The 27,258-nt window shown below is 39.1% G+C and overlaps 1 protein-coding gene across 1 annotated transcript in view; it reads right to left on the bottom strand.

Annotated features, from left to right (window-relative positions):
• Positions 1-7,140: 7,140 nt before the first annotated feature.
• Positions 7,141-27,258, bottom strand: part of DOCK8 (dedicator of cytokinesis 8) — a 64,132-nt gene continuing 44,014 nt past the window's right edge. The window contains exons 30-46 of the mRNA XM_054283466.1: positions 26,941-27,076; positions 26,260-26,347; positions 24,484-24,580; positions 24,045-24,179; positions 21,994-22,146; positions 20,784-20,942; positions 19,936-20,036; positions 19,302-19,494; positions 14,766-14,909; positions 13,808-13,939; positions 12,050-12,184; positions 11,446-11,535; positions 10,779-11,015; positions 9,993-10,136; positions 8,874-8,980; positions 7,848-8,015; positions 7,141-7,239 (exon numbers count right to left, since the gene is read on the bottom strand). Coding sequence (XP_054139441.1) covers positions 7,176-7,239; positions 7,848-8,015; positions 8,874-8,980; positions 9,993-10,136; positions 10,779-11,015; positions 11,446-11,535; positions 12,050-12,184; positions 13,808-13,939; positions 14,766-14,909; positions 19,302-19,494; positions 19,936-20,036; positions 20,784-20,942; positions 21,994-22,146; positions 24,045-24,179; positions 24,484-24,580; positions 26,260-26,347; positions 26,941-27,076 — 2,283 coding nt within the window. The 3' untranslated portion in view covers positions 7,141-7,175. The remainder of the gene's footprint in view (positions 7,240-7,847; positions 8,016-8,873; positions 8,981-9,992; positions 10,137-10,778; positions 11,016-11,445; positions 11,536-12,049; positions 12,185-13,807; positions 13,940-14,765; positions 14,910-19,301; positions 19,495-19,935; positions 20,037-20,783; positions 20,943-21,993; positions 22,147-24,044; positions 24,180-24,483; positions 24,581-26,259; positions 26,348-26,940; positions 27,077-27,258) is intronic.

Genomic DNA, 27,258 nt, shown 5'->3' on the forward strand with positions numbered 1-27,258 from the left:
AGAATCATACTGAAACCTGAAATTATCACCAAAGGTCTCTTTGGACACCTGAGCTGGGGAAGATGAGCATATCTGCATGACAGCTTGTGAGAGGCAGAGGTGGCCTGAATAAGGTTGGATATTCACAGGATGCTTGTCTTACATGCCAGGGCAGAGAGAAAATATTTTACAGCACCCCAGAAGCAAACTTGAGACCCATAGTAACAGGCAAAACAACATCTACAGGGAGAACTCGGGACAGAAAAAACATTGGCAATTTCTTGCTGGAACAAGAAATTGATAAAATCAACTCCCAAAGTTAGACTCATTGGATGTAATCCTAAATTTATGCATGTTCATGCCAAGGAATAGCAGAATGAGAAAGCTACTGACCCCAGCATTTGTTTCCATCATGCATAGCTCATTGGAGGAGTTTCTCCTTCATTGTGGAGATAGGTAGGATATAGGTAGGTCCTATTTTCTCCCGCATAGACAAATTTGTTTACTTTGTACAAATGATTTTTTGGGGTCATCAAATTCATTAGACAACTGTCCTCTTAGAACGGGGGTTTTCAACCTTCATTCTAGTTACAATTTCATGAGAGTATTTTAAATTAGAGGCACGTTATCTTTTTTTTAAGAAATATGACTAGCATATTAAGGGCCTTAATATGTATAAAAAGCAAGAAAAAACTTCATGTATTTGGGCGTTTTGTTGAGAAGGGTGGTGGACCCATATTCTGTCCTTCTCACCTCTGACTGATTTAACAAGTAAGAGCCCATCTGATGGTCATTTAAAGATGACTCTCAACACTAAAGGTCTCATCTTGTCTAGACATCAGGCTGAAGAAGACAGGCCTTTTGCTCCTGTTTGGAAGACATCAGTGTGAAGCTGCTTTGCAGAGGCTGGGGACAGTTTATTTGTTCTTCAAATGCATGCCATGCTGATTAATCTGTGCTTTATAACACTGGTTGTGCGTGTAGATCCCCTCTCATCTCAACTCACAAAGATTTTTCATCCTGAAGCATCAAATACTGGCTTTTGCACCAGCAGGGGTACAGCATGCCTGGTGTAAAAATACTGTGTTTGTGTTTCAATGAACTCATGACTAACAGTGTAAGCCTTCAACCCTCAGATGTACCTACTGCCAACACTGCTGCTACAGACAGTAAGTACAGATTAATCCATTAAACTAAGCCATTGCTTTATTTTGGTGGCCAGATGCTTCACCTGGGGCCTGGCAGTTGTTGTGTGGACACAGGTATCCTCTCTCTGTCTCAGACCACACTGGAACACATGAAGAGTCCCAGTTTTTTGTGTCCCAGCTCTGCTGCATGGTCCCTGTAGTGTGCTCCTGCAGGTGTGCCTGTGGAGCTGTGAGCCACTCCACCACTTTTGTGGGCACTCCCTTCTCTGCTGAAGTGTCCCACTCAAACCACACACAGGTTCACAGGAGTCAGGCAAAGGGACCTTGGGCAGGCGGTGAGTTACAGCAGTGCCAGGGAGAGCAGGGATGGGAACTGTCTGAAAGAGAACTGCTGAAGTTTAGCAGGATTAAACAAGCTCCAGTTTTGCAACCACAAATATTTATATTTTATGCTTTTCCTTACCAGGCGGTGGGGATGATCAGCCCTGTAGGGAGGCTCAGGTAGCCTTTCTAGGAAGATTTTCTTCACTATGGAAACTTTGAGTGCTCTCACAGCAGCTGGTGCTGCAGGGCCAGTGCCTGCCTTGTGAGCCAGATCCCAGAGCTGCAAAGCCACTGGCGGGGTACATCTGGGTGCCTCCTCCACCAGTTAGCAATACAGAAAATTACCAGTGAACCAAACCCAGTGGAAATAATGGGACATGCTGCAATGCCCTCTGTTCCCTCAAACTATGCCTGTCTGACATTATTTCCAAGCTATGTAATTTCCATCCATAGCACCCCTTTTGTGTATAGGATATGCAACCAGTGGTCACTCCTGACACCCATTACTGCAGGAGATGTGCAGGGCTGTGTCATTCCTCCTAAATAGCCTGAGTCCTCTCCTGAAAGCAGCAATCTTAAATTCCTAAGTTTGTTCTGCCTCCTTCAAAGGAGGGTTGTGAAAGCAGTGTGCCTTTTGTTTGCTGCTTTTGCAGTTTCCCAGATCTTTGTGTAAACGTGTAAACTAGCAAAATCCAGGAAGTCAGCATTTAAAAAAAATTAGGACAAAATGAAACAAAACCAATGAAATTAACAACCAAAGAAAAAAACACAGCCCACCAAATCCACAGAAGCCCCACCAAAAAAAAAAAAAAAAAAAAAAAAAAAAAGGTTTTTGTTAGGAAAAAATGGATTTTTCTCTATTTTATTTGTTTAAATATTTTGTGATTACTTTTTGCCATTAGTGCATAATAGTCCTCACTTTGGTGCTGATGCCCCACATGGTCTAGAAAGTGAGATGCATTCAGCAATTTACCCTGCCCATTTAAAGTACTGCTCCCTTTGTTCCCAGCAGTGTTGGTGTTTTGATCTTTCCTTTCTGATTGCTTATTAATTGATGGATTTCTTTCACTCAGCTTCAGCCTTTGTCCTAGGCTGCAGCAGGCCTTGGGGGCAGCTGGGCTTCCCAACAACCTGAGCTGAGCAATCCTTTTTACACATCCTATATGCTCTTTAATCTGCCACAGATTACAAGAGTTTTGCTCTTCCTAATTTAATCAATGATTGAAGCCTCTTATATAAACCAATTTATTTGAAATATTTTGGACAGTGTTGATTTAATATTGTTTTCCCAATGTTAAAAGCTGGCAGTATGAAGTACAGTGAAGATGCCATTCTTCCGGGCTGCTAACAAATCTCCAGCCTCTGAGACAAGTGCTATCAACTTAGTTTTTCTAAAGTTGCTCTTGCTTACAGCCTCTTCCCCTTCTCCCTTCCCCTTCCCTTTCTTCCTCTGGGAAAAATGTCTCCTCAAGGGTTTGGATTTGAGCCCAGGATTTTATGTCTTAAGTCAAAAAGGAACACACTCCTTTGGAGCACTTGCAAACTTTTTTTGATACCTGAGAAGGGACTGTTCATCTCCAAGATAATGAAGAGAAACTTAAAAAAGAAGTAAAATTCAACTCTGTACTTTTTTTTCTAAAGAGAAAATTTTTTTTGAAGGGTGCAAAGCATCAAATTGCTTAGGACAGGAAGAACAAAATGTTACAGCTTTCAAGGCTTTCTAAATTATTCTTATAAAAGTTATTATTGAGCATCTTCATGGGTTCAGTTTGCTTGGTTTGGTCAGCTAAACACTTGTTTGATGTTTTCAGCATCTTTTACTGACCAATATTGAGTGACAACATTGTTTGCTTCAAGGTTAGTTTTTAAATTATTGAACAGTTGCAAAACAGTCTGGTTTTGAATGAAAATGAGAAATTTAAACTAATCCCTCTGTAAGAACATAAAGAGTGACAGAACATAGTCACTATGTGAAGTGCTCAATGAATGCCAGAATTTACTGTAGCTTTCCAAAATACAAACTGAGTTCTACTGTTCTACTGTGAGAGTGCATTGTCTTTATTCGTGTAATCAAAAGGGACTTTTTCTAATGGCAACACCCTGTGTGCACTCCTTGTACGTGTTCCTCTCTATCAGAAGGCATCAGCAGTGTAGTGCAGTAAACCCCAGTAAAACACCATTATTGTGTGCCTAATTTTCACAACAAGCATTGCTTTGAGAGATTGAAGCACCTAGAAGAATCCCAGCTGGCTCTGTGTCACGCTCTCTACTGAGCTTTAATTACCCTTTCTGAAATACTTGAGACAATGATACTTCCAACAGACAAAAAGAGAAACAACAAAAAAGAGTTTAAATGTTTGCTTTCGCTTTCCCAAGCCTTCACAATTGGTGGGAAACATAACGAGAAAGCATTCAGCTTCCCAGGAGAGGTCAAATAACCCACGTCTGCCAATTTTAAGTGACAACACCGCTTTTCTCTGTACCCAGCACAAATGTGGTTACTCCTACTCATGGTCATGCCAGTTCAGTCCATCGCTTCCTGATGCTGTGGTTTCTTTCATGTAGCATGAAAGGTGTGCTGCCTGTATAGATACTGTCCTGCAAACCAGGAAATCCAGTGTTAGGGCTGCCCATGTAGGGTTCATTGTGCTGACCAAACACAGCTACCTTGACTGTTCAAAAATGTTTTCAAAATGCACTGGCATTTATACTTCTGGGCATTACTGCTGGCCCTCTCATACCCAGCACAGACTCCTTACATCTGCCAGATGTGCAAATGTGTGCTGACACCTGGGGCTGTGCACAGACCTTGCTACCCATGTGATGCCACAGGACAGGGCACGGCTGACGTGTCAACAGAGAGATGCTGGTGCTGAGCTAGAGGATTCTTGTGCCAAATTCAGCACCGTGCTCCCTAAAGCTGGTGCTTGCTAGCGGTAATTGCAAGGGGTGAGTGAGCTCTGGTGAACTCCCAGCTAAATGTCTAGGATGGTGTAGTGCTTATTTGCTGGTACCCCTTTGACAGCCTCAGCAGTTTAGCCCTGGATCTACCTAGTTTGGGCACAAAAAACTCTTCCTAGTCTAGAATTGTGCAGATGCTGAATTCAGGAATCAGGCATGTTTCTGCTCTACAGCTACAGACCAGAGGAAGAAAGGAGGGAACTACTTTCACTGCACTTCCCACTAACATTTTTCACTAACATTTTTCATGTACACTGAATGAAAAACAGAAGTTGGGAAGCAACTTCTTGCTTGTAATCCCTACAATAAGCACAATTTATCCTAAAAACAGACCGACTCATTCTCTGCCCAAATAAATGTATTTTTGTTAAATGATGCTTCTACAAGAAAATGTTCTTCCCACTGAAATTTTTTTTCCAGCTGCATTCTATTTAGGAATAAAATACCTCAATAGATAAGAGATACGATGCAACACAAAGGAACTTTTAAATATGCTGTGTAACAGTCACTTTATTGCAAAAAGTATATTGTAAGATAGAAAATTTGTTTCACATAGTTCAGCTCTTGAACGAAATATTCAAGCCATGTTCCATTCGCAGAAGGGACAAGCGTCATGAAATGCGAACTGAGGGCAAGACTGGCCATCTGATTGCGACGTGCTCAACTTGTAAAATGAGAGTGAAGTGTCTGTCAGTATTCATATTATCCTGAGTGTTATTTCAGTTCAAGAAACCACTTCATTACTTTAATCTAGTATATTGTACACTTGTAAGGGGTTTTATTTACCTGAGATTTCTGTTAGTTAGTCTGTAAAGGATAAGTATCTTGTAAACAGTGATGTTGAATTGCGGGTTTGATAGATAACAATATTCTGACCTTTCTCCTCAACTGGAAGTTAAAAACAATAGAGAAAAGGCAGAGATCTCATAGCGTCAAACTTCGGGAAATAAGTAATTTTTCAATCTAGAACTGTTTCAAAGCAACTTGAATATAGAGAAGCCACTCTGACATAGAGGCATTTTTTGCTTTGAGCTTTTTATACCATTTGCTTATGTACTTTGGATATGCTTACTTCAAAGTCAGGGAGTCTTATTCCTGATTATTTCATTTAACAATAGTATGAATGAGGATGGAAATTATTTTCTTACACTCCAGGTGCTGTGTAACTACAGGGTTTAGTTCATGTATTTCCACATGTCATCTTGTTTGATCATCTGTGCTAAACTTCTATGAAGCACATTCAAAATATGATACAAATGCCAATTAAGTGCTTTTCATATCATCAAATGGCAAGACTGCAGGTGACCATAAAAAGTCAAAATGTTTCTTTCCACTAAAAGCAACAGCTTCAATCTCCCTTACACTTTTGGATTAAAGAGGCCTTCCCTTTGGAAACATATGGCATCAGCTCTGAGAAAGTTCACTGTAATTTTCTAAAAAGAAGCATAAAGGAAAAAAACTGACCATTTCATTGAACTTTAACATTAAATTCTGTGCTTGGGCAAATGGAATTGGTTACTTTAATCAGCATTACATAGAAGAGCTGCAGGAGAGTAAGTAATATTTAGGATGCTTTCACATATCTTTGCTTCAAAATACAAACATTATGTGGCAAGCATAGTCACAATCAAAATTGTAGCTCTTCCATGCGTCACTAAGGAGTTCCAAAAGTCCTAATGAGTTCCAAAAGTCCTAAATGAGTTCCAAAGTCCTAATTTATCTTCTCTCTTTGCATCCGCATCTGCAAAATTGTAATAACATTTCCACAATTCAGAGAAGTGTTATAAAGATTACTCGGTAAGATATTTGCTTAGGACTCAAAAAATACCAAGCACTCGGTAATTATAAATTATGTGCTAATTTCTCTTAAGCTGCAGTAAAGCCTGAGTCAAGTGATTTACAAGAAATCCCCATTGTGATCTTCTGTAGTTAATTTTGGATAAGGTTATCTACATAACAGCTTTATGTAATAAAGAATCACTCATAGCTTAACATCTTCTTTTTAAACTATTACTTGTTAGCTCTGCTAAATATGTCACAAATTACCAACTGCATGTCAAATCACTATACTGCATGTCCCTATACTTAGAAAAAAAATTAGAAGATCTATATGAACTATCTATTACTACTTCTTGATTTTCATGCTTTAGTTGAGAAAACTTGTGCAGAATTCCCTGCAGTTAAGGGCCATGACCAAGAATCTGTTCAGAAACTGACTCAGGAAATTATCCTTCCCTAGAGCGCAAGCTCAGCAAACACTGAGCAAATAACCATGTCCCTTCTCATTAAGACAAACTTCAAGCATTTGATTAACTTGCAGAATGTGCTTCATTGCCGAAAACACATGGATAAATGCTGTCTTGAAAAAGGACTATAAACATATATAATTTGTTGTTATTCCTCAGACATGTTATTTGGATTCATCTCAATCAAGCTACACAGTTCTATGTCTGTTACCTAGTCATGGCTTCATGCCACTGAGCACTCCAAGGTCCACCCCTCTGCATTAGGCCATTATTGTACAATATATACAAAAGTATCTAAAAGCATCCCCTTCCTTTCCAAGCCCTGGTGATATGTGCTTGGTTAGGATTTATCCCCTATTTTTCATTTGGTGATCTTGTGTAAATGCTTTTCTGCATGCTGTCCAGAAAGTGCACATGCTGTTTTGTAAGAGATTTTTGATTTCATAGATGTGGAAAAAATACTCCATCACTTCTGTCTTGCAGCATGAAGCTCTTCCTTGGCCAAAGCAGCTAGTTCTTAGGTACTTTGGGAAGAAGTCTGGGCATCGTATTTCCTAAAACTGTGGTTACGAAAAGATTCCCTGCAATGAAACAGATTCATAAATAGAGTTGGCAAATGAAAAACAATCACAGAAATACTTGTCTTGTGAAAAGGAGCTCAGCTGAAATATGCTATGTGTTGGCAGGTCAGAGTTGTCATTTCTTCTTCTCCCACCCCAAGGTAGACACAGTGGCTTTGTGAAGAAACATATAGTCATAATCAAAGAATATTAGACTGTTCTGTGTCAGTCACATGACTAAAAAGGATTATGTTTTTCGTAGTGAAAGGATGACTTCATGCTGCCCAACACCACATGGTGCCATACTTGTTCTATCTCCTTTCTGGCTTCAAAGGTTGCAAAATCACAAGATATTTCCAGTAAATTTGTTAGGGTGAGAGGGAAGTCTTATCTAACAATGCATTGAAATTACATAAATCCTCTACCCCTGCAATGCAGAACTTGAGAAACGCCGCTAACACTACAATGATCTCCAGTGAAAGTCAGCAGATTTCTTTAATCAGTAATAGAGTTGGCAGTGTACATTCCAGCTTGGTTTTAGCTGCCAGGACAACTCCCTTTCTTCCTTGCAAAAAATGGCATATTTTTTATAGCCACAACAGATAACCTGCCCTATGCTTTAACTATACCTTATGCTAGGGACTTTCACTATAGGTTTGTACAGCTCTGGAATCTTCCTCTCAATCATGGGTCTAAGGTTCTCCTTCAGTTTTATGTAGTTTCTTTTGAGCTCCTGATGATATTCCCGTTGATCAGCAGTAATAAGGTGCTTGTTTTTCTCCACTGCTTCACCACACCTAGACAGAAGGAAAGAAAAAAAATACATGATATATATATATATAATCTACTTCTGTTAAACTCCCTCATTTTGTGTTAGATAATTTAAATGGACAAGAATCCAGTTCCTTTAGTCTAGGCACTCCTCTGGTCAAGACTAAAGTGATAATGAACTAATGAGAAAGTTCTGTTTTTCCCAAGTAAATAAACGGAGATGATATTTTAAAGAAACTAGTAAAGCATGAGTGAACTAATAAAAAGCAAATTTGATGGCTGCAGAATACTGAGCTAGCTGCCTACTTACTGCACAAAGAGATAAATTGGCAATAGCAATACTTAGAAGCTGTATCTTCTGCATAAGACTTGTTTTTATTTAACTCAAACTTATCCTTCAGCAAGGAGGATAGTCGGGACTAAGGAGATGAGTATCCTCCTATGTGAACATTCTTGTTGAGATTTACAAATGTATCTAAGGCAAAGGACATGTGTCTGCCACAATCACTGTGTCTGCTTGACAGATGTGGTTTTCTTATGAACAGCTTTCTAAATAAGAATGTCATTTTATTAAAAATCAAATCAAGGCAATAGTCTGAAATGTTTGATTTCTTTAAGATGTTGAAAGATAAAACAAATGGAAGATCTTAATTTATACATTATTAGTTTAGAGTGTTAACATTTCTTCCCTTTGAGAACACAACGCCTACCTAAGCATTCATGTGAAGCAGAAATAACAAGTGTGGACCGAGTGCTCCAGGTGTGAGATGCCAGGATTCATGATGCTAACTTGCATAGGCAATTACTCAGTCATATTATCGTTGCAGTATTGCTGATATTGAATGTATTGATGCAATTCAGCATTTCAATTTTGCTTTACTGACCTCATTATAAACTCTTTGAAGCACAACCTCAGCTTGTTGTGATGTCGATAAAGTTTGGGGTCTGCTGGAATTTCAGCCAGGAACACTTGCGCTACCTCTAGTGGTCCCTTATGGAAATAACACAGGAAAATGTTAAACCCACCTGCTTAGACTGAAAATAGAACGCACATTTGTTTAAAGCTGTTTGTTATTTCATGAGTGCAATTATGAAAGAAAATAAAACTATGCACAGTTAACATAACAGGATGGATTTAAGCTCCCTTTCCCCCATAATATTTCCTTTGGCAAGCAGAATTTTTGCCCATCATATCTTATCCTCTCTCGTTATTATTCCTCCTCCAGTTCCACAACAAAGGGAACAAATTCTGCTCAGCAAAGAGGAGCTGAGACACTCTAGTGACAAACTTGGTTATATTAGAGAAACACAGCTCCTGTGTGTGTATTACAAGACCTTCAGGCAATAAACCCAGTGCTGGAAACGATCACTCTTTGCAAGGCTTACAACAATACATTATTTCATAATAGATGCATTGGTTGGAAATGGAAAACATTTAGGCTTTCAGGAAAAATCTCCAAACTCTGTGAAATTGTGCATAACACCGTTTTTGCTTAGCCATGGCTTCAGCATTCCATTTTAATTTCTTTTAATTGCCTAGGCTTTTTTTAAGAATGTTTATGTTATACCTATCATATCTCAGCTTTACTTTGGGGCACTTCGGTCTTGACTTCATATATTGACTCAATTTCCGTGAGACTGAGTTTGTGGTGGTTCTACAGGAAAATTGTTATCATTATTCCCATTCCCCAAGGATAAATCTGGAATGAACTAAATGGCTGAGATGGCTGGCATGTTAGAAATGAAAAATCCCTGGATGCATTCACTAGACTTCTATGAGCTTCTGCACCTACAGCCAGAACAGTGCTTCCCATGAACACTTTCACCAAAAGCATAGGAATGAACAGTATATAGTGACTAAATAGCAAGGGATGAAGCTTAAATACACACAGTGACTAAATGTGTCTGACTAGATGTACTTCTTCCAATGCAAGAAGAAGGAGTGCAAAAAAGAATGCACAGAGAGAAAAGAACACTTCATCTGGCTTATTTGGATCCCTTACCTGATTTACAGTGGCTCCAACTGAGCCCTGCAAAACCATCTGGAGCATTTTGGCATCTGGTGGTTCTTGGTTGGTGGCTGCAGTTAGTTCCTGCGTTTTTTTACGCATATCTTCAATAGCAACTTCAATTGGTGTCAAAATAAACTAAGGGAAAGGGAAGAAAAGATGGTTCATTACCTGAATCACGTGTGCAGCTGACCTGCTCTAAATACAACAATATCATTCTCCTGTTTCAAAAGCAGTAGTTGTGAACCCAGAAACACTGTTCAGTCTAACTTGGTAGATGGTCATCTTGGTAGACAGTGCAGCTGATCTTAGACATCTTACCATTTGCAGAAATAGGGTGTGAATGAGACCTACTGTTCACATAAATTCATTCTTATTCTAAGTTACTTCATGCCTGAAATGGTGTTGTACTTTCTACAGTACAAAGCTTCCCTGTCTCTAAACTAGCCCTAAGACCAATCTAGTCCTCTGACTGTACTCCTATCCTACTTCTGCTTTATCAGCTAGAAGTATAGCTACAAACAGGGCTCCACATATCCTCCTACACAGCATTAGAGCTAGGAGGTCAAAAGAAGAATGTACATTGGCTCTTGTCTCTTCTCCACAGTATATCTCTATCTTGCCTTGTCTGTCCCTGCTGTGATAGTCCTGTTTACAAGAGCAATGTCTGAGAAATTCAGCATTCTTTTTTTCTGCCAAGCATAAATTTAGAAATCTTCCCACCCAGAGACGACTCCTTCAGTCCTTGAGAAATTAGATCTGTCTTCAAAACCCAATTACCTCTTCTCTTTGGATGACGTTGATTCTAGTTTTGACGTAGGGGAAAGCATGCATTGTGGTTAGGATGGTGTTCCTCTTGTACTGCTCACTGAGTTCTCCTCTGGGACGCCCATCCATAGTGAAAGGCGTAGTGTACATGAACCGGCAGATGTTGAAGTTCTTCTCAAAGTAAGTAACTCTGTCCTTCATTTCATACTCATCAAAATAGGGCTCCACAAAAGTAATTTGTATGTATGCCTAAGAAAAGAGGGAAGAACCATTACAGTACTTTACAACCCAAGCAATATAAAAACAACGGCGCATGTGAAGTATCCCATAGTACACATTTCCTAAGGAAGGTCTGGAAAAGCAAAGAGCTGAAAATCCTTCAGGGGTCATTTTCTTATTCAGAGCTAACAAAACTTGCATCTAGGAAGGCACAGCTTAATCCTGGGGATCAGAACCAGGGCAGGAACCAGAGATCAGAACTTTTAATTGCTATATTCTGTGACAAGCTACCACGCTAAGCCTGTCACAGAGGCTTTAATACCCCTGGGCACAGAGATACCAAGCTGGGTGGTTTCTTTTAGTGCCTTAATGTTTGAGCATAAAAGTTGCAAAGGGTCCTTCTCTTCCCATTTCTCTTGTGTGACAAAGCACTCAACCCTCTTGGTAGTACTTTCCCTACCTTATTGGGATCCAGCTTTCTTTTGTCTACAGGAGCAGAGTCCTTAATCACTTCCACAGCATCCTCCCCGAAACACTGGCCATAAAATCCCTAGAAAGGAAACAGAATTATCCCAAAATTTTAGTCCTTAATGCAATGCTAATGCAATTCTGGGAGAAAGGAGTGACACCCATGACGATTTCTGGGCTTTGTACAGTCAGTATACTGCTCCACAAACCACAGCTGGCCAAGGTAAGGCATCTTCTGACAAAGATCACTGTGAGTTGCTCAGACAATCACAGAACTTGAGGTTAAACAATCAGAAGGGAACATAGCAATTCTATTAAAAAAGCTGAAAAAATACCAAAGCAAATATCTGGCATGCTTAAAATCACTCAATGTTTTACAGGCCTGCTTGTAAGAGACATAGCCACAAAAGAATGGATCACTTACATAATTATGCTTATAAAAGGATACTGTGGAAAGGATATGCACTAAGGAAATAATCTGTGGTACAAATCAGTTTGTTACTGATTTTTTATACAGCAATGACAATATTAGGACTGTGTGGATTAATTGAAAAATATACCATTTGAGATCCTGTTAACATAAAATTTTTCCTTACCTCTAATCTATGAGAAATCTCAGGGAGTTTTGTAATTGCAGGCTCCTTATAAATAAATTCCTGTTCATCCAAGTCCCCAAATTTTGATCCATAGAAACCAACACGGAAGTAAGTTCCAAACATTCGTTTCTGTCCCTAATTGATAAAGAGAAGAAGAAATTTACAACTGCTTTATGTGGACATTGCAGTATTTGGAAGCCTTCTTTTTCCCCTCAACTGATGTATAGGAGAATTCACTAGTCCTATATTTTTATCATTTCAAAGCCACTTCTGTATATCATCAGTGCTGATGCAATAGAAGCACAGGAGAGAAAGCATAGAACTAAGTGAACATTTGACTGCAATCTAATTTAAAATTTAAGCTGATCATGAGGGAGGTTGCATAGAACAAAAAACTTATTAATTTTAAATTCCTTTGAATACATGTAAGAAAATTAAAATTTTGCAAATGTGCAATGAAAATTGATATGAATTTGAAACTGATTAGGCTCAGCAATAAGGTTCTTCTGAAGAAAGAGAAGAGGGTATGAGTGCTGAGAATTTAGATGGGTTTTCACATTTATGAAATATGTTTTATAAATATAAACACTCATCAGTTTTATAACTGAAAACCCTAGTGAATTTAGAATAAAGTTATTTTTGTTAAACAGATGAGGCCAGGTGGACACAGACATGTTCAGCTAAGACCATTTTATATTAATTTCTGCTTTTTTGGTATGGAGAGCCTTTTTACACTATAGACTATGCAGATAGACCCAAGCACATGGAAGCTCTTATTTGAAAAAAGGAAGGGGAATTATTTCAAATTCTGGTGGGTTGATCATGGCAAGATGCCAGGTACCCACCAAAGCCACTGTATTATCCCTCCCTGCAACTGGACAGGAGAGAGATAATGAATAGGTTGACATAAGGATAGGGAGGGATCACAAATTAGTTACCATCATGGGCAAAACACAGTTGACTTGGGAAAACGAACTGAATTTATTACCAATCAAACTCAGAACAGGATAACAAGAAGTAAAACAAAATTTAAAACCACCTTTTCCCCATTTCTCCTTAGACTCTACATCTTCTCTCCCAGTGGCACAGGGAGATGGGAAACGGTGGGCATGGTCAGTTCACCATATGTTGTTTCTCCCACTGCTCAGGGATAGGAGTCCATCTGCTCCAGCCTGTGGTTCCTCCCTTCCTCCCTGCCAGCCTTACAGGGGTCACAGCCCTCTGTCAGGCATCCACCTGCTCTGGCATGGGGTTCTACATGGGCTGCAGGTGGGTCTCTGCTCCCCTGTGGATCTCCATGGGCTGCAGGGCCACACTTGTCTCACCCTGAGCTGAAGGGGAATCTCTCTCTGGCACCTGTAGCACCTCCTGCCCCTCCTTCTCCACTGATCTTGGTGGAGCTGTTGCTCTTAGCTGTTGCTCTCACATATTTTTCACTCATCTCTCCTCTGAGCACAATTACATCTGGCCAGTAACTTTTTTTCCTTTTAGAATATATTATCCCAGAGGTGCTGCCACTGTCACTGATGGGCTCAGTCTTGGCCAGCCTTGGTCAGCAGCTGGCATTGGCTCTGTTGGACATGGATAAAGTTTCTAGCAGCTTCTCACTGACATCCCTCTTTAAACTCTCCCCCTCCACTATCAAGACCTGGCCACACAAACCCAGTACACACATGCACAGTTTAATTAACAGCAGTCTCAAACAAATAGTACAACCCAGCAATGTGTCTTGCTAGCAGTGCCTTGCCTCAAAAGTACCTTATTAATAATGCTGTCAAAGGCCTTCTGTAGCTTGCTGTGTGTCAAGGTAAGCTTCCTGAAGTCTCGATGTGCTTCCAGTATGGGGATGACAATTTTGTACACTTCATTCACAGTTTCATACAAACCTCCCTTTGAATAAGAAAAAAAAAAAGGGAAAAAAAAGAGGAAGAAATGAAGTCTTCATGCACTCTGAAAAGAAACTATATCTCCATCAATGGCTTGGCTGAAAAGGAGACTTATGGGACTCATCTGTTAATCTCCTATGTTGCTTGTTTTGGTGTTCTGAAAACTAGTAATAGTAAATGGGCCATTCTGAACAGAAAACAATGAACTGGATGTAATTTGGATCTGTGATCAAACTCCTGTTTAAAGCCCTGGTTTCTGCCTCAGGCTACAAGAACTAGAAATTCAGGGTAGCAGCAGGAAATGGATTTGTTTGTCATGTATGGTTCAAGGCAAACAGAGCTATGTCTGGACAAAGGGACCCAAGTGGGACCTTTGGAGATGCTAAATCACAAGTCCTTACGTAGTAAGTGTAGATTATGAGGCTTGTGGTTGTATGCTTTGTAAAAGTATAGGAGTAACTCTCACATGCCTCCTAAAATTTATATTTTATGCAAAATCTTTTTCTTAAATGTACTATCCCATGATAATATCAACTGAAAGTCTTGGTTCCTGCCTGAGACAATCTCTTTCTGTTGATGTTGCCCATGGTCTGCACAGTAGAGGTGGGTATGAGGCTGAGTTAGGCAGAAAACGCCTAGGTTAATCAATCTGACTGAGGCAGTAATGGGACAGCCAAAGATGTGTCCTCTTGTTATTTGGACTGTGGCAGGTCTGTGATGCCTGGTTTAGGAGTACTACATTGTTTCCTCATGTGCAGGAAAGGAAGCTGTGGATCTGACTTAGGTAGCCCGTTATCCATTCCCTCCTGGGGATTCTGGTCCTCACTCACCGTGCTGAAGAGCTCTGCAGCTTGTTCCAGCAGCCCTACCAGTCCACTTTCTGAAAAATACCTCCCAGAACATATGCCATCTTCATCTGGAGATAAAACATCATCTGAAACAGCAGATTCCTCCAGCACATTGGATGAAATGTTCTAAAATACATCAGAGCACACAAATAAAAAACCTAAATAAACAGTACATAACAAAGATTGAGGAAGAAATTGTTTCAACATATTTACATGATGGGAAGAGGAATGAGTTTTTCAGTTGCAACCAGGTGACACATAGTTACATTCATTTTTAGAAGTGAAAGTAACATTCATAAATCTCCATAGATGGCAGATCAGGAGTTTTGCTGTAAGAATCATGAATTTTCTTTCTAGCCTCAGGTTTAAAATGCAGACTCTTGTAGGTGTCAAACTAGCTCTTCTCTGGTGGCTGGATTTCCATGGAGCTTGCAGTGAGCTCAACCCCCAATACTACTAGAGTCACAAGCAATGTGCCCTTCCTAGTCCTGGCACAGAGGAGTGGGAAATTTCAAACAGCACTCCAGACCTTCTGCCATCTGCTTGAATAAATTGAACTTTCATGTTTTTTTTCACCTTTTCCAAGCAGAGGAGAAGACGATATCACTCAAAAAACCACAATAATTGATTGCTTCTTCTTGGTTCATCCTCTGCCATACTACACTTCAAACTTCCAGGATTTACTCAGTTTCTTGTTAATGTTATGAATCTCATTGTGCCTTTAAATAAAACTAGATGAAGTCACTCTCTTGAGACCGTAGACCATGAAATAACATGTCTACAGTTCTTCAGGACTTCTTTGAATATATGACACTGTGTGGTATCAACATAAAAATTTTTATAATATATAGAAATACATAAAAAGTAACAGCAAAATATGTGTACATATAGTATAGGACTGGCATATGTTACTTTCAGCAGCAGCAGAAAGGCTAAGCTTCGATTTTCTATTAATTAAAAGGAGTTAAATTAGTGTCATAGTGTCTCACTTCAGCAGAAACTGGCAATGACAATCTGTCTAAGTGCAGGATGGATGCCAGCTGGCTAGCTAGCTGAGTCCTTAAAGGCATCTTTATAAAATAGCAGAGACACCGAGGGCTGCTACTATTGATCAGATTTCAGATAAAGAATTGGCACCACACACCACTAGCAGCATTGGGCTTTCCCCGTGGGTTTTATGGATGTATTTATTACTCCATGGGTGAAATTTACTCCAGCCATGCTGCCATCACACTGCCTAGTCTGCGCATCACATCAGAGCCACTGGAAGGGTGAGCACAGCCTCAGAACAGCATTCACAGGAGTTCAGAATACATCTGAATTTTGGCCAGAGGAAGAACCACAGCACATTTAGCACACCTATGCCACTTTTTACTGACCAGTCTCATTGCGGAGAGTGACTTCAACCAGACTTAGGTTCACTGGCACATACCTGCAGAAACTCATAAGCCATGCAGATTAATTTCAGGTTTTCCTTTTCTGTAACAGTAGCTATTAAGGACTGTTTTCATGTGACTCTGGTGGCTTTTAAAAAAGTTTTATTATTTTTTATTTTCCTTTTGTAGCAAAGAGAAGAGAGTCTAGAGAAGTGTTTTATATACAAAAGTAACAGGAAAGTCACAGACACCAATTATCCCTTCTCCACCTTTAAGCCTCTAATAACTAATGTCAGGAATGTAGTTCCATGTTTTACAGTCCATGTACTCTAGGAGGAGAGAGCCTGCATGACATACTTCTGGGGCTTGCATGATCTTCTGCAAAGTGGACATGCCTCAACCAACTTAAGCCTTGATCTACCTTTCATATTGGAGAATTTTACATATCCCTTGTATAATAAAGGCAATACATAAATTACAATGTGTTTTATCAGCAATTATATTGAATTTCACAAGCATAGTTTTCATTAAGGAAAATAAGTACTTCTGTGAACTCAAAAACCCCTCTGATCCCCAGCCCTTATCACCATGTTAAATGAGGCCAGGGTAGCCTGCAACCTAGATGCCCAAAGAGCCCAGTGTACCTCAGCAGGTAAAGACACACACTAGGTACTTGTCTGTGTTAACAGAAAGTGCTTTAAAGTCAGTCCCTATGCATTTCACACTCTCACTAATTCTGCTTTACTGCTTGTGAAGGAAATTTAGTGTAAGCATGAATTAAGTCAAATGGAATTCCACTGAAAGTGACCTCACTTTGATTTTGAGAGATAGTTTTGATTGCATGGAGGGAAGCATTTTGTCTGGTACAATATAAGGAAAAGTATTACTTTACTGACAGTCAGTTTTCTGGATGCTAACAGACACACTGCAGAATATCAAATTCAGAACTGATTTGATCCTTTGCTGACTCATTTTACTAATCTGTAAAGAGGAGATAATACTTCTGCTCATGAAGAATAATATTTTTATTCACATTATTATCACCCTCAATCCCATATCTAACTGCATACCACCACTATTAGTTGATCTCATATCTGAGCCAAATGAAGAAATGATCACAGAAAGAGTCAGTGAGTGAGATCTGTAGCCACACTTGAAGCTGAGCTAGTCTGCATAGTGTTTCCCTCTGTTAACGAAGTCATCTGAATAAGATCTCCACAGGTGCTAAAAAACATAAACTTGTTTGTAAAGAATGGGAAAACTTTTCTTGAAAGCCTATATAAAAATGCAAAGGGTTATTATAGTTAATTACTGTTATGAAATTGAAAATTGCACTGTACGATAAAGAGTTATGTAACTGGGTTCTTGTCATTAGGGCATTTTATTACCTCTCTCCTATGGGGCAACTGTGTCTTTGGAAAACATGTATTTACACAAGCATTTTGATGAGAGAAATTGATTTGGTGCTTTTAAACTCATAAGTTTTTGCCTGCCTACTGCCTTGCACAATAGACTTAAATTCTTTAACATAAATGAAAACATATCAATTTATAGCAACCTGCATAATCTAGGAGCAATGGAGGGAGGAATTGCATTAGGGTCAAGTGTGTGAGCTTACAAGCACTCAAGGCAGCCTGGGAGCAGGATGACATTGGGGAGGGAATGCAGATTTCACTTATATCCAAATGATGATAGTATCTAACAAGTAGAAAGAAAAGAATGGTAAATAGATGTAATGCATGGAAGTTAGAAGTTTGAAGATATACAGAACTGATAAGGGAAGCAAAATGGCAGAAGAATAAATCCATGGCCAGAAGTTTAGCCATTAAAAAGAACTATCATAAAGCTATCTTTATTCTAAAGAAAATCAAGAATAAACACTTGTCCATCACCTAATTGCTGAGGTGGTATTGAATATACTAATGCCCAACAATTCAATGGGAAATGCCAGGTGGCTCAATCATGTTCACATTTACTATTTTGAAGGGGAAAGCCCCAGGTGGTGTAGTTTTATCAAGGGATGATGAATGCACCAAGGGAAGCTCCAGAAGAGAAAATATGCTCTGGGAATCATCTACTTTAAAGTGTACAAGATGAAGAGATGGTGATAGGTTTATCAGACTGCAGCAAGACAAAATGGTGGAAATACTGATACAAAATTAATAAAGAAAACCTTAAAAGCATTGTACTTAGACTGAATCAACACCAGACCACACAAGCCTGATACTTTTTAAAGAAAGGAATTACAGTCCAATAAAGATAATAATGTCTAAACGGTGGATGTCTATATAACATCTAAGGTGATCCTACAAAATATTTCCACTAATAAGTTGAAGTTATTTATAATTTACTTTAATCATTGCAGCCAACAATTCACTGGTTTCGGGGAATAATGATTTAAGAAAATTTTCAACACATGGCAATAAATTAAGGGTTTGGCCATTTTTGTTTTTAATAATGTGGAGAAAAGAAGCACTAAAATAATTGAATTAGCATATGAAGTCAGTTCAGGTAAGGGTATCTAAAACCGCATAATCTGATAAACTAAGTGGATATATATATGCATTTTAAAAAGTTTAATCACAAAGACTTATGCTTTCACCTATGTGATGAAAAGTAAGGTGGAAAACTGAACCCAAGAAAACTGTCTGGAAAATATCAGTTTATTACTGAGTAAAGAACTCAACAACACCAAAAGAACCAGTGAAATCTTCAGAGAGATAATGTGAGAGCTACAGGTCATGCTGAAAGAACTTATGGGATATTTTTACTAGATTTGGATATACTGGATTGACTGCAGTGATTGTGTCATTCATCAGTCAAAAGGGTTTGGTTAGTAACTTGAGGGCAGTCAAAGGACTGGAGAACACGCTTGAAAGAGCTGAGCAGCTCCAATTATCTAGATTATGAGAAAGAAGTTTGAAAAATGCATCTGTCACAGTTGATAAGTAACAGCCCTATAAAAAGCATGTGATAATAGAGGGGTTCTACTTAGCAAATGAGAGATTAAAGTATCAAACTGCTGGAAATAGAAACTGGAAACTGCCATTGTAACATCCGCCCCATGCACGCACCTCTGCTTTGCTTAGCACAAGAAAAAACACACACACCAGAGCTGCCTTATGCCAGCAAAGCCTTTTACCTGAAAACTGACACTGCCCACAGGGAGATAGTTCCGATCCTCGAGCATGCTGAGGTACTCCGACACCAGTGCTGCAGCATGGACCAGGCACATGGCTGCTTCTGTGTAGCACTTCCTCTTGGTGTGCTTCTCTGCCATGTTCTGCAGCCAAGTCAGTCTCAAGTCTGGAGATGTCTGGTATCCTTTTGCAATTCTGAAAACACAGGCCAGAAAACAGGTGTGAATGATCACTTCTCAAATAACAAAAATACCCTTATAATTCTTCCCCTGGGTTCAATGGAAGAAGACATTTCTGTCTTTGCTCTGTATGATTCATTAAACAGAAAGCAAAAGAAATGTTTAGGTGGTGCTGGGCAGGAGACAGAGGAGCTATGAGGAAAGTAAAACTGCTGCATCCAAGACTCTTCAATGTTCCTTACTCTTATCCTTGCCCAAATCTATGTCCACCTCCCAGAGGCTGCACAGCAATGTGCTCACTACTGCAGCCTGGGCGCCCTGCTAAAGACCAGCTCTGCTAAAAAGGAAATGTGCACGAACAGAACAGATAGAGTTTGCCACAGCTATGTCCCTAAAATGCATAGTTCAGCTCACCTCACTCCAGAATTTTCTCAGTAGCAATTCTAAATGGATTCACCTGTACATGAGGTCCATCAGCATCTCTGGATCTTCCTGAAATTCCCTCATTTTCACCGTATCTGACAGGATGCCGTTCAGATTACACAGTAGCTCCTCTACCTGAAGCAATGCAAAGATCAATGTGCAATTGTCAGGTGTTTATTTTTTCCTCTGGAAAAACAACAGTATCTGCACCAGATGATGTTAATCTCCTTAAGCCTCTTTTACCCAAGAAAATGTCAGGATGTTTTCTTCAGCTCTATGTAATGCAGCAAAGGCTGCTTACATAGGAAATCTTACACATACACATATTTTAATTAATCAAAATTAGCTGAAATCCTTTGATCTATTTATTTCTGAATAAGTCAAATGTGCTAATGGAGTTCAGCTTTAGCTGATCTTACATCTGAAACCAGATGTTTTTCAGTACAACCTGAGTTACTCTAAGAATTTTAACGAAGTGTTTGACGGTTGTCTGACATGTTTTTCATTATTGCTGCTGACACCTTACAAGCTGACAAAGAGAGAGAAGTTTCCCAGGTGGTACTTGTCTGAAAACATAATGAATCAAATTCCATTTTGGGAAACTCTTAGAGGGCATAGTTCCTGCTAAGGTCTAGGAGAAAGCTGTACTCAAAACCAAGTGATGATTCTCCTGTAATATGATTTCAGAGGAAATTCTTTACAGTTTATTTTATGGAATAATATTCACTTCTTCTCCCCTTATTGTTGGGCTAGACATAAACTCATGCAATAATGTCTTCATCCTTTTCATTGCTTTGGAAGACGAAGACATAGAACTTGCTTCAAGCATTGTCCTATGCGAAAACTCCTGATAAAAGCTACAGATGCCATAAAAGATTTAACCTGAATGGGAAATGGCGTTGCCTGCATATCTGTGTCTTCCTCTGCATAGGCCAGGATGGTTCGCAAGGATCGTCGAAGGAATTCCTCATTGAACTCAGGTGATTTTCCAACCAGAGAAGCTAGCGACATGGTCACCTGCATCTTCACTCTTGAAAAATTCTTCCAGAAGAAAAAAACAAAAGCATGAGAGAATGATGGCTGCACTGCAGTTCACACATCTACCTCCTCTATGAAGCAAACCCACTTTCTCCTGTCCAGATTGAGTGCAGTAGACTCACTGCTCACATAACTGGCCCCTGGTGCATCAAACCTAATCATGTTTTACCCACTTAAGCCAAAGATCCCTAATCTGACATGTCTGTACTTTGGAGCTAGAATGTTCCTTGAAATATGCATGCATTTTGAGACAGGAGAAAGCCAGAAGCACCCCTTTCCCCCTTTGCACAGGCCAGTGTGTGTGTGGATCAGACCACACACAGGAACAGATGAGGAAGAATGACTGGAAAAACATTCTGGAAACAAATCTCGGAGGCAAAAGGCCTCTGGGAGCTTCAATTGGTAATGCATTACGCCCTGATGATCATGGTGTGCCTGCAGTATATTTTCCTTCTGCAGAGTTTACACTTTTTACATATCCAAGGCTTTTAAAGTAATAACTAGTGAAGGAAATTCTGTGCAAGATCAGATGCTATCCAAAATGCTAATGCATATGCTTTTATGCTAGAACATTAATAATCTACATGCATAGTGTATGTATTTTGCTCCACTTGTGTGGTAAAAATCAGAACCTAGTCCTAAGACCAAGGTGCTGGTGAAGAATTCCTATTAATACAAGTGTACAGGAGTATACAGAAGTTGCAATTACATTAGAATAGAACTAGACTGAGTCGTTCTGACACAGGAATGAAAGAAAAAAGACAAGGTGAAGGGTATTGCTTATGCATTGTATGGTCTTTGCTGTCAGAGGCCTAATGCTGCTCTGTTTGATATTGGAGGATGATATTGAGTCACGTTTCCTGAATCAATGCAATGAACAATAATTAAAGCCACTTTCCCCCTGCACTTCTAGCACTTCTCTTGGTTCAAATGTGTGAAACAGCAGACCAGGTGACTGCAGATGCATTCTACTTGCTGTTGCAACTTCAGTCTTTGTTTCAATTGATCAGAAAAAAAGATGGCACAAAATATACTGCTGCTCTCAAAATCTTACACTGGTAGAGCTGAAGCTGTATCTCATGAGGAGATAAAGAGTGGCACAAGCTTGAGTCCGTGTAATATCTATGCTGCTGCTGCAGTGATGGAGAACTCTTTGACACAGGTCAGCACACTGTTCAACCTCCTCTTCAAACAGCAAATCTCCAAACTAAGGGAAAGGGAAGAAAACATTTATTACTCTTACTTATAGCCATTAAAACATCATTATCTTAGTGCACAAAAGTGATAGGGTTCACAAAAAGTCCAAAGTTTTCAAAAACTACATTTTATACATCTTTTTATTCACATTTCTGATTTCTGTGATGTTGCAGATTCCATTTCTAAGATTTTTTACAAGAAAGAAGGATTTGAAAAGAAGGGTTTGTGTTTTGGAAAAAAGAGAAAGTGACAGAATAAACTCAGAGTATGATGGCTCCAGGAGTTTTTGAAAACATAAAATATTGCAAAATTCTTAGAAGCATGGAGATTTGCTATTTTCAGAATACATAATGATTGATGAAGCATGCAAATACTTCCTTAAATATATGGAGCAATTTTTAACTCTTTGCACCAATGCCTACCCTTCCCCAGGCCTCCAATACGTTCTTCCTCCTATGGCGTATGAAAAAACTTGCACTGCCAAGCTTTCCTGCCAGACCCTCCTTTACAGTGTGTACCAATGCACACGGCAGGCAGTAAACTCAGGGGGCAGGATGTCTGTCCAAAGAAACTCTCAGCAGAGACAGCACACATGCACCAGTACCACATCGACACACACAGGACTGATAAAGCTGTCTCAGTGAACACAAGATATTGCTTCCAATCTGCAGACCGATTTCCCAGCTCTCAGCCTTTCTTCAGTTCATTCGCTCACTGTTTTGTGTCTAATTTATATTACAAGCCTGCTGGCAGATGGTTTTATCACTTTTACTTGTAAAATAACATCTATATGCCTACAGTGTAATAGAAGTAATTGGACTGATTGCTTCATGAAATACAGAACAGAGTCAGCTTAACTACAAGATCTATTTCAATGAGAATAAGAATTGCTTCACAAAATTCATTACTGTAATTGGAAGTTAGCTTTTAAAGATAAAGTAAGATGAAAACATAATTATTAATTTCATAACTATTCAGGTATCTACCCTGTAATTAGGCTTTGTCAGCCAATCTGCATTTAAGAGCAGACAGGTATTAACTGGACAGGAGTATCCTGTTTCGTATTTGTATTTTAGAATAGTTTAGGGAAAAGAAACATTTAATGCATTCTTCCTTAGTGGAGCTGTTTTTCTTTGCAGGAGAATGAATCTTAAAAAGGTTTTAGAGTCCTTATGAAGCACCCAGCTCCTTATGACCTCTATTATTAAAAAAAAATACTTTGGGTCAATTTCTGTCCTCATATATGTTTTGAAATTTGTGAGGTTTTATTTGTTTTGTTAGGTTTTTTTTTCCTTTATTGTTGCTGCCTTTTCTGATCTGAAGTTTTTAAATTGGTGATACAGAAGTGGAAGAGAGATGAGGATTTGGCTTGGTTTTCAGGCAGAACAAAGATGAAAACTGTCAATGTCTTAGAATCTACTTAGCATTTTGAAACTCATCCTAGAAATGGAAATCTAAAATGGTGCCCTCAATGTCTCATGAGTTTTGATTTCTCTGCTGCCCATCTGACTGGAAACTAGCCTTGCTGATGTAACAACTTAAATTTGATTTTACAGAATTCTTGTGCAGTTCTTGGCATTAAGATTCCTAACTAAAATCAGAATGTATTTGAAATAAAACATGTGGAATTGCTTACTTTTTTGTTGGTAAATCTTATATGTTTAAGAGCAGGCTGCTAAACCTACAAGATTATTCAGATTTAATTATTCCATCTTGTGTGGTCAGTGAAATAACCTTATAACAGATGCAGAAATCCTGTAACAACCCTATAGATAGTAATTTGTATTTACATATGCAAAATATATTTAATAAATGTCAGAGAAAAATAATGGACACAGCCCTGCTCTACACATGCTTTTCTATTAATTTGATTGTAAGCATGAAAACAAAAGTTTATCAAGAGCATACCTTGGCAATGAGTGCTCTGAGTGTAGCAAAGCAATGAGTCAGGTAAGTTGTGCTCTGATCATAGCCAAGAGAATTTACCAGGACCTTCAAAACTCCTCCCAAGAGATTATCTCTGCATTCTGCTGCAAAGCTGGCCTACATAGGAAGGAGAAAAACAGTAACTGTATGAGGTAATTCTGCAATGAACTGGCACACAGGAACTGAAGTTCTGCTCTTCAGCCCATGAGAAATCCAGGAGTTCAGAATTTCTACTAACAGGTTTTCAAGCATGAAGTTTTCTCCACCCTACCTATGAATTTTTTTTTCTATTCAACACTACACAAGTTTACAGAAGATCTCAAAATATTTGCACTAAGAAACAAAAGGAAAAATTAATCTTTCTTCCACTGGCTTCTGAGAGAGCAGGGATTGGAACTAAGCCACCTCTAATATTTTTCACCTGAATGATGTTCTCTTGCATATCAAGAATGATCAGGTTAGCTTCAGTTGCCAGGTTTCCGCTGATCAGAGCTTCTTGGTCTAGTTCAGCTTTTGTCCTGCAAAAGGAGTTCTAATTAAAGCAAGCAGAGTGTATCCCAAGAGTTAGATGACTTGCTGTTTAAGGAAAGCCAGAATACAAATGCATACCATTCTGAATGATCCCATAATGACAATAGTGTTCAGAAACGCTTCTTAAAAACTGTGGAATGAAATTAGGAAAGCTGCTATCATAGAAGAGCAGTCACAAAGGGGACTTCTGAAAACTAGGCCTCTAGACAGTTGGGATAGATGCTTTTCTTCCTTAATGGTCATCTGCATAATGGCTACTTAGTATCTTTCAGTTGTTCAGTAAACTATGTTGTAATTTCTGAATGCATTGCCTGTAACAGGGCACAAAACTCCGAAATGGGGTAACAGATAACCGATCTGACAATTCCATTAAAAAAAGTAAAAACAAAAAGTAAAAAGTAGACTAGACCAAAGTGGAAATTGCTACAGTGCCATAGAAGCATTGTTTAATGTAGGCAATTTATAGAGACTGAGACTGTTGACAAGAAAAGACAGCAGGTCCATACAGCAGAGTCCCAGGACATTTAAGAGAGAACTGAAATAATGATGAAAGACAAGAGATAGTGGTGAGGCTACACAAATACCTTCTTAGCTGAGACTTAAGAACAAGGTCTGGAACACAGTTCCTCTGCAGATGAATAAATATAGGAGCAGCTACTAACAAAACTGCATTTTCACACATCCAGGTCAGCAATGCAAAGAGACATTTTTCTTTTTCCTAAACTGCTCAAAAAGTGCTGTTGCCTGGCTAGAGGCTGCTCTCTAGAGCTTGAGATTAAAGATCCTGTGACTTTGGCCAAAGTTCCTAAGGTGTAAATCTATGGCTGGAGCAACACCCTCACAATCATGCTTCTGAGCGACTTCAAAGTGTGTAGCTGCTCTGCTACACACGTTTACCCAAAAATAAAACCAGAGGAGCAAAGAGCCATTCTTTAGTGCACAAACATATAATTCTGAGGAGAGCTAAGAAAGGAAATCAGGGAAGTCATATGGTTAATAACTACAATGACTCAAAGCAACAACACAAAAAAAGGGACTGCCAAAACTTCAGTGCTATAATAAGGGCAGAAATCCCAATAAGAGTAAGAACTGAACAAATTTAGTGAACTTTACAGGTGTTTGGGCTATTTCCAGCAACCACTGAGCTCTGATCCACATGCTGAAGGGATCCTCTCTGGTATGACACGTATCTTATGACTGCTGCTACAATCCCAAAGCATTATCTTCCCTGACTCCTGCTAGCAGAACTTCTCAATATTAATATAGCATGTCAAACCCAGCTTAGCTGATTTAATGTGGCAAAACATATACCACAGTACTGTATGTACTGTGGAGCCAAGAGCAACAACAAAATAAATGTAGCAAGCCTCTTATAGGACTCCTACACTAACTAATGTTTGCCACACTGTTAATAAGAAGGGAAAATGTGTAGATAGCAATTTAAAATTCTCCTTCCCTCCATTCTTGTGGCCTCTTTGTTGTGTCATAGTAACAGCTGGATATTTCTGCTACAGAAACATTTTATTTTTCTTTGTCTTTGACAAAAGAGGGAAAGGAATGAAACTACTGATTTTTTAATAAAGCATCCTAGGAGCAAGAACAAAACATAAAAACCCCAAGCAGCTTGGTTCTAATAAAAGCAATGTGCATTAATTAAATTACTTACTTGTCTTGTCTCTCATTTGCCTGCCGCCACTGTGTCTGCTCCTTTCTCCAGCGCAAATTTTCATTTACCCCTGCTGATCTGTCATTCCCTAAGAGTGTAACATATGTCAGAGAGATTAAAACAAAAGGGGACACCTGAAGTCTGACAGCTTGACAAAAGAAAGAGATATATTTCTGTAGCAGTCTGTCAGAACTAAAATCATTCAATTTACAGGTTCAGGGCTCTAGTAAAAAGACTCATCACTTTTTTTTTACTTAGGATTTTTAGAGCATTAACTTGCTTAATGTCTACAAAAAAGCTGCACAGATTTTCCATTTATTAAATGAAGCAACCTTTTTTGCTATGAACAGTTTGTTTTTAGTGATAGGTTGGATAACATTTCTTAGTTCTTAATTAGATACTAACATAACTTTTTAGAACATCTTGAAACTTCTTTCTTGGCTTCATATTCTTCACATGAGAGGAACTCAGTCCTAGCTACACCTTGGATAGTTGAAACCTAATGATATTTTCATCCATGCAAAACCAAGAATGGTCTGCAAAGGAATGGACTGTGGGTGCAAAGGGGGTGAAATGGACAAGGATGAAAATGGACAGTGTGCACAAACCCAACAAACTCATTTATGTTTACAGACACTTGAGTTCCTCTCAAAAGGCATGGGGGGCAATGACATGAAGTACCAGCTGGTATTCTGCAGCGCTTCATCATTTCTCCTCTGGCACCTTCTCCTCTCAGTAAAGCCTCTTCTAATCGAGCTTTCACATCGCGTGACTTCTGGAGTGCTTGGGTGCTAACTTTATCTGAGCTCTGCTTGCCCTGGAAGTAAAGTTAAAGCAATCATCACCAGTGCCTCCATTTTTGATCATAAGACCAAATTATATCTCCAGAATGAGATACAACAGGAGAGGCCTGTAGAGGGGGCAGAAAGCAGTGAATTTGATTGATTTATATATAAAGTCTAATAAGTGCTGCAAATGAGGAATGAGGTACAAGATGCA

This window comes from Melozone crissalis, unplaced genomic scaffold (assembly GCF_028551555.1).
Source record: "Melozone crissalis strain CALT ecotype California unplaced genomic scaffold, PUWL_Pcris_2 ptg000005l_1, whole genome shotgun sequence".
NCBI lineage: Eukaryota > Metazoa > Chordata > Aves > Passeriformes > Passerellidae > Melozone > Melozone crissalis.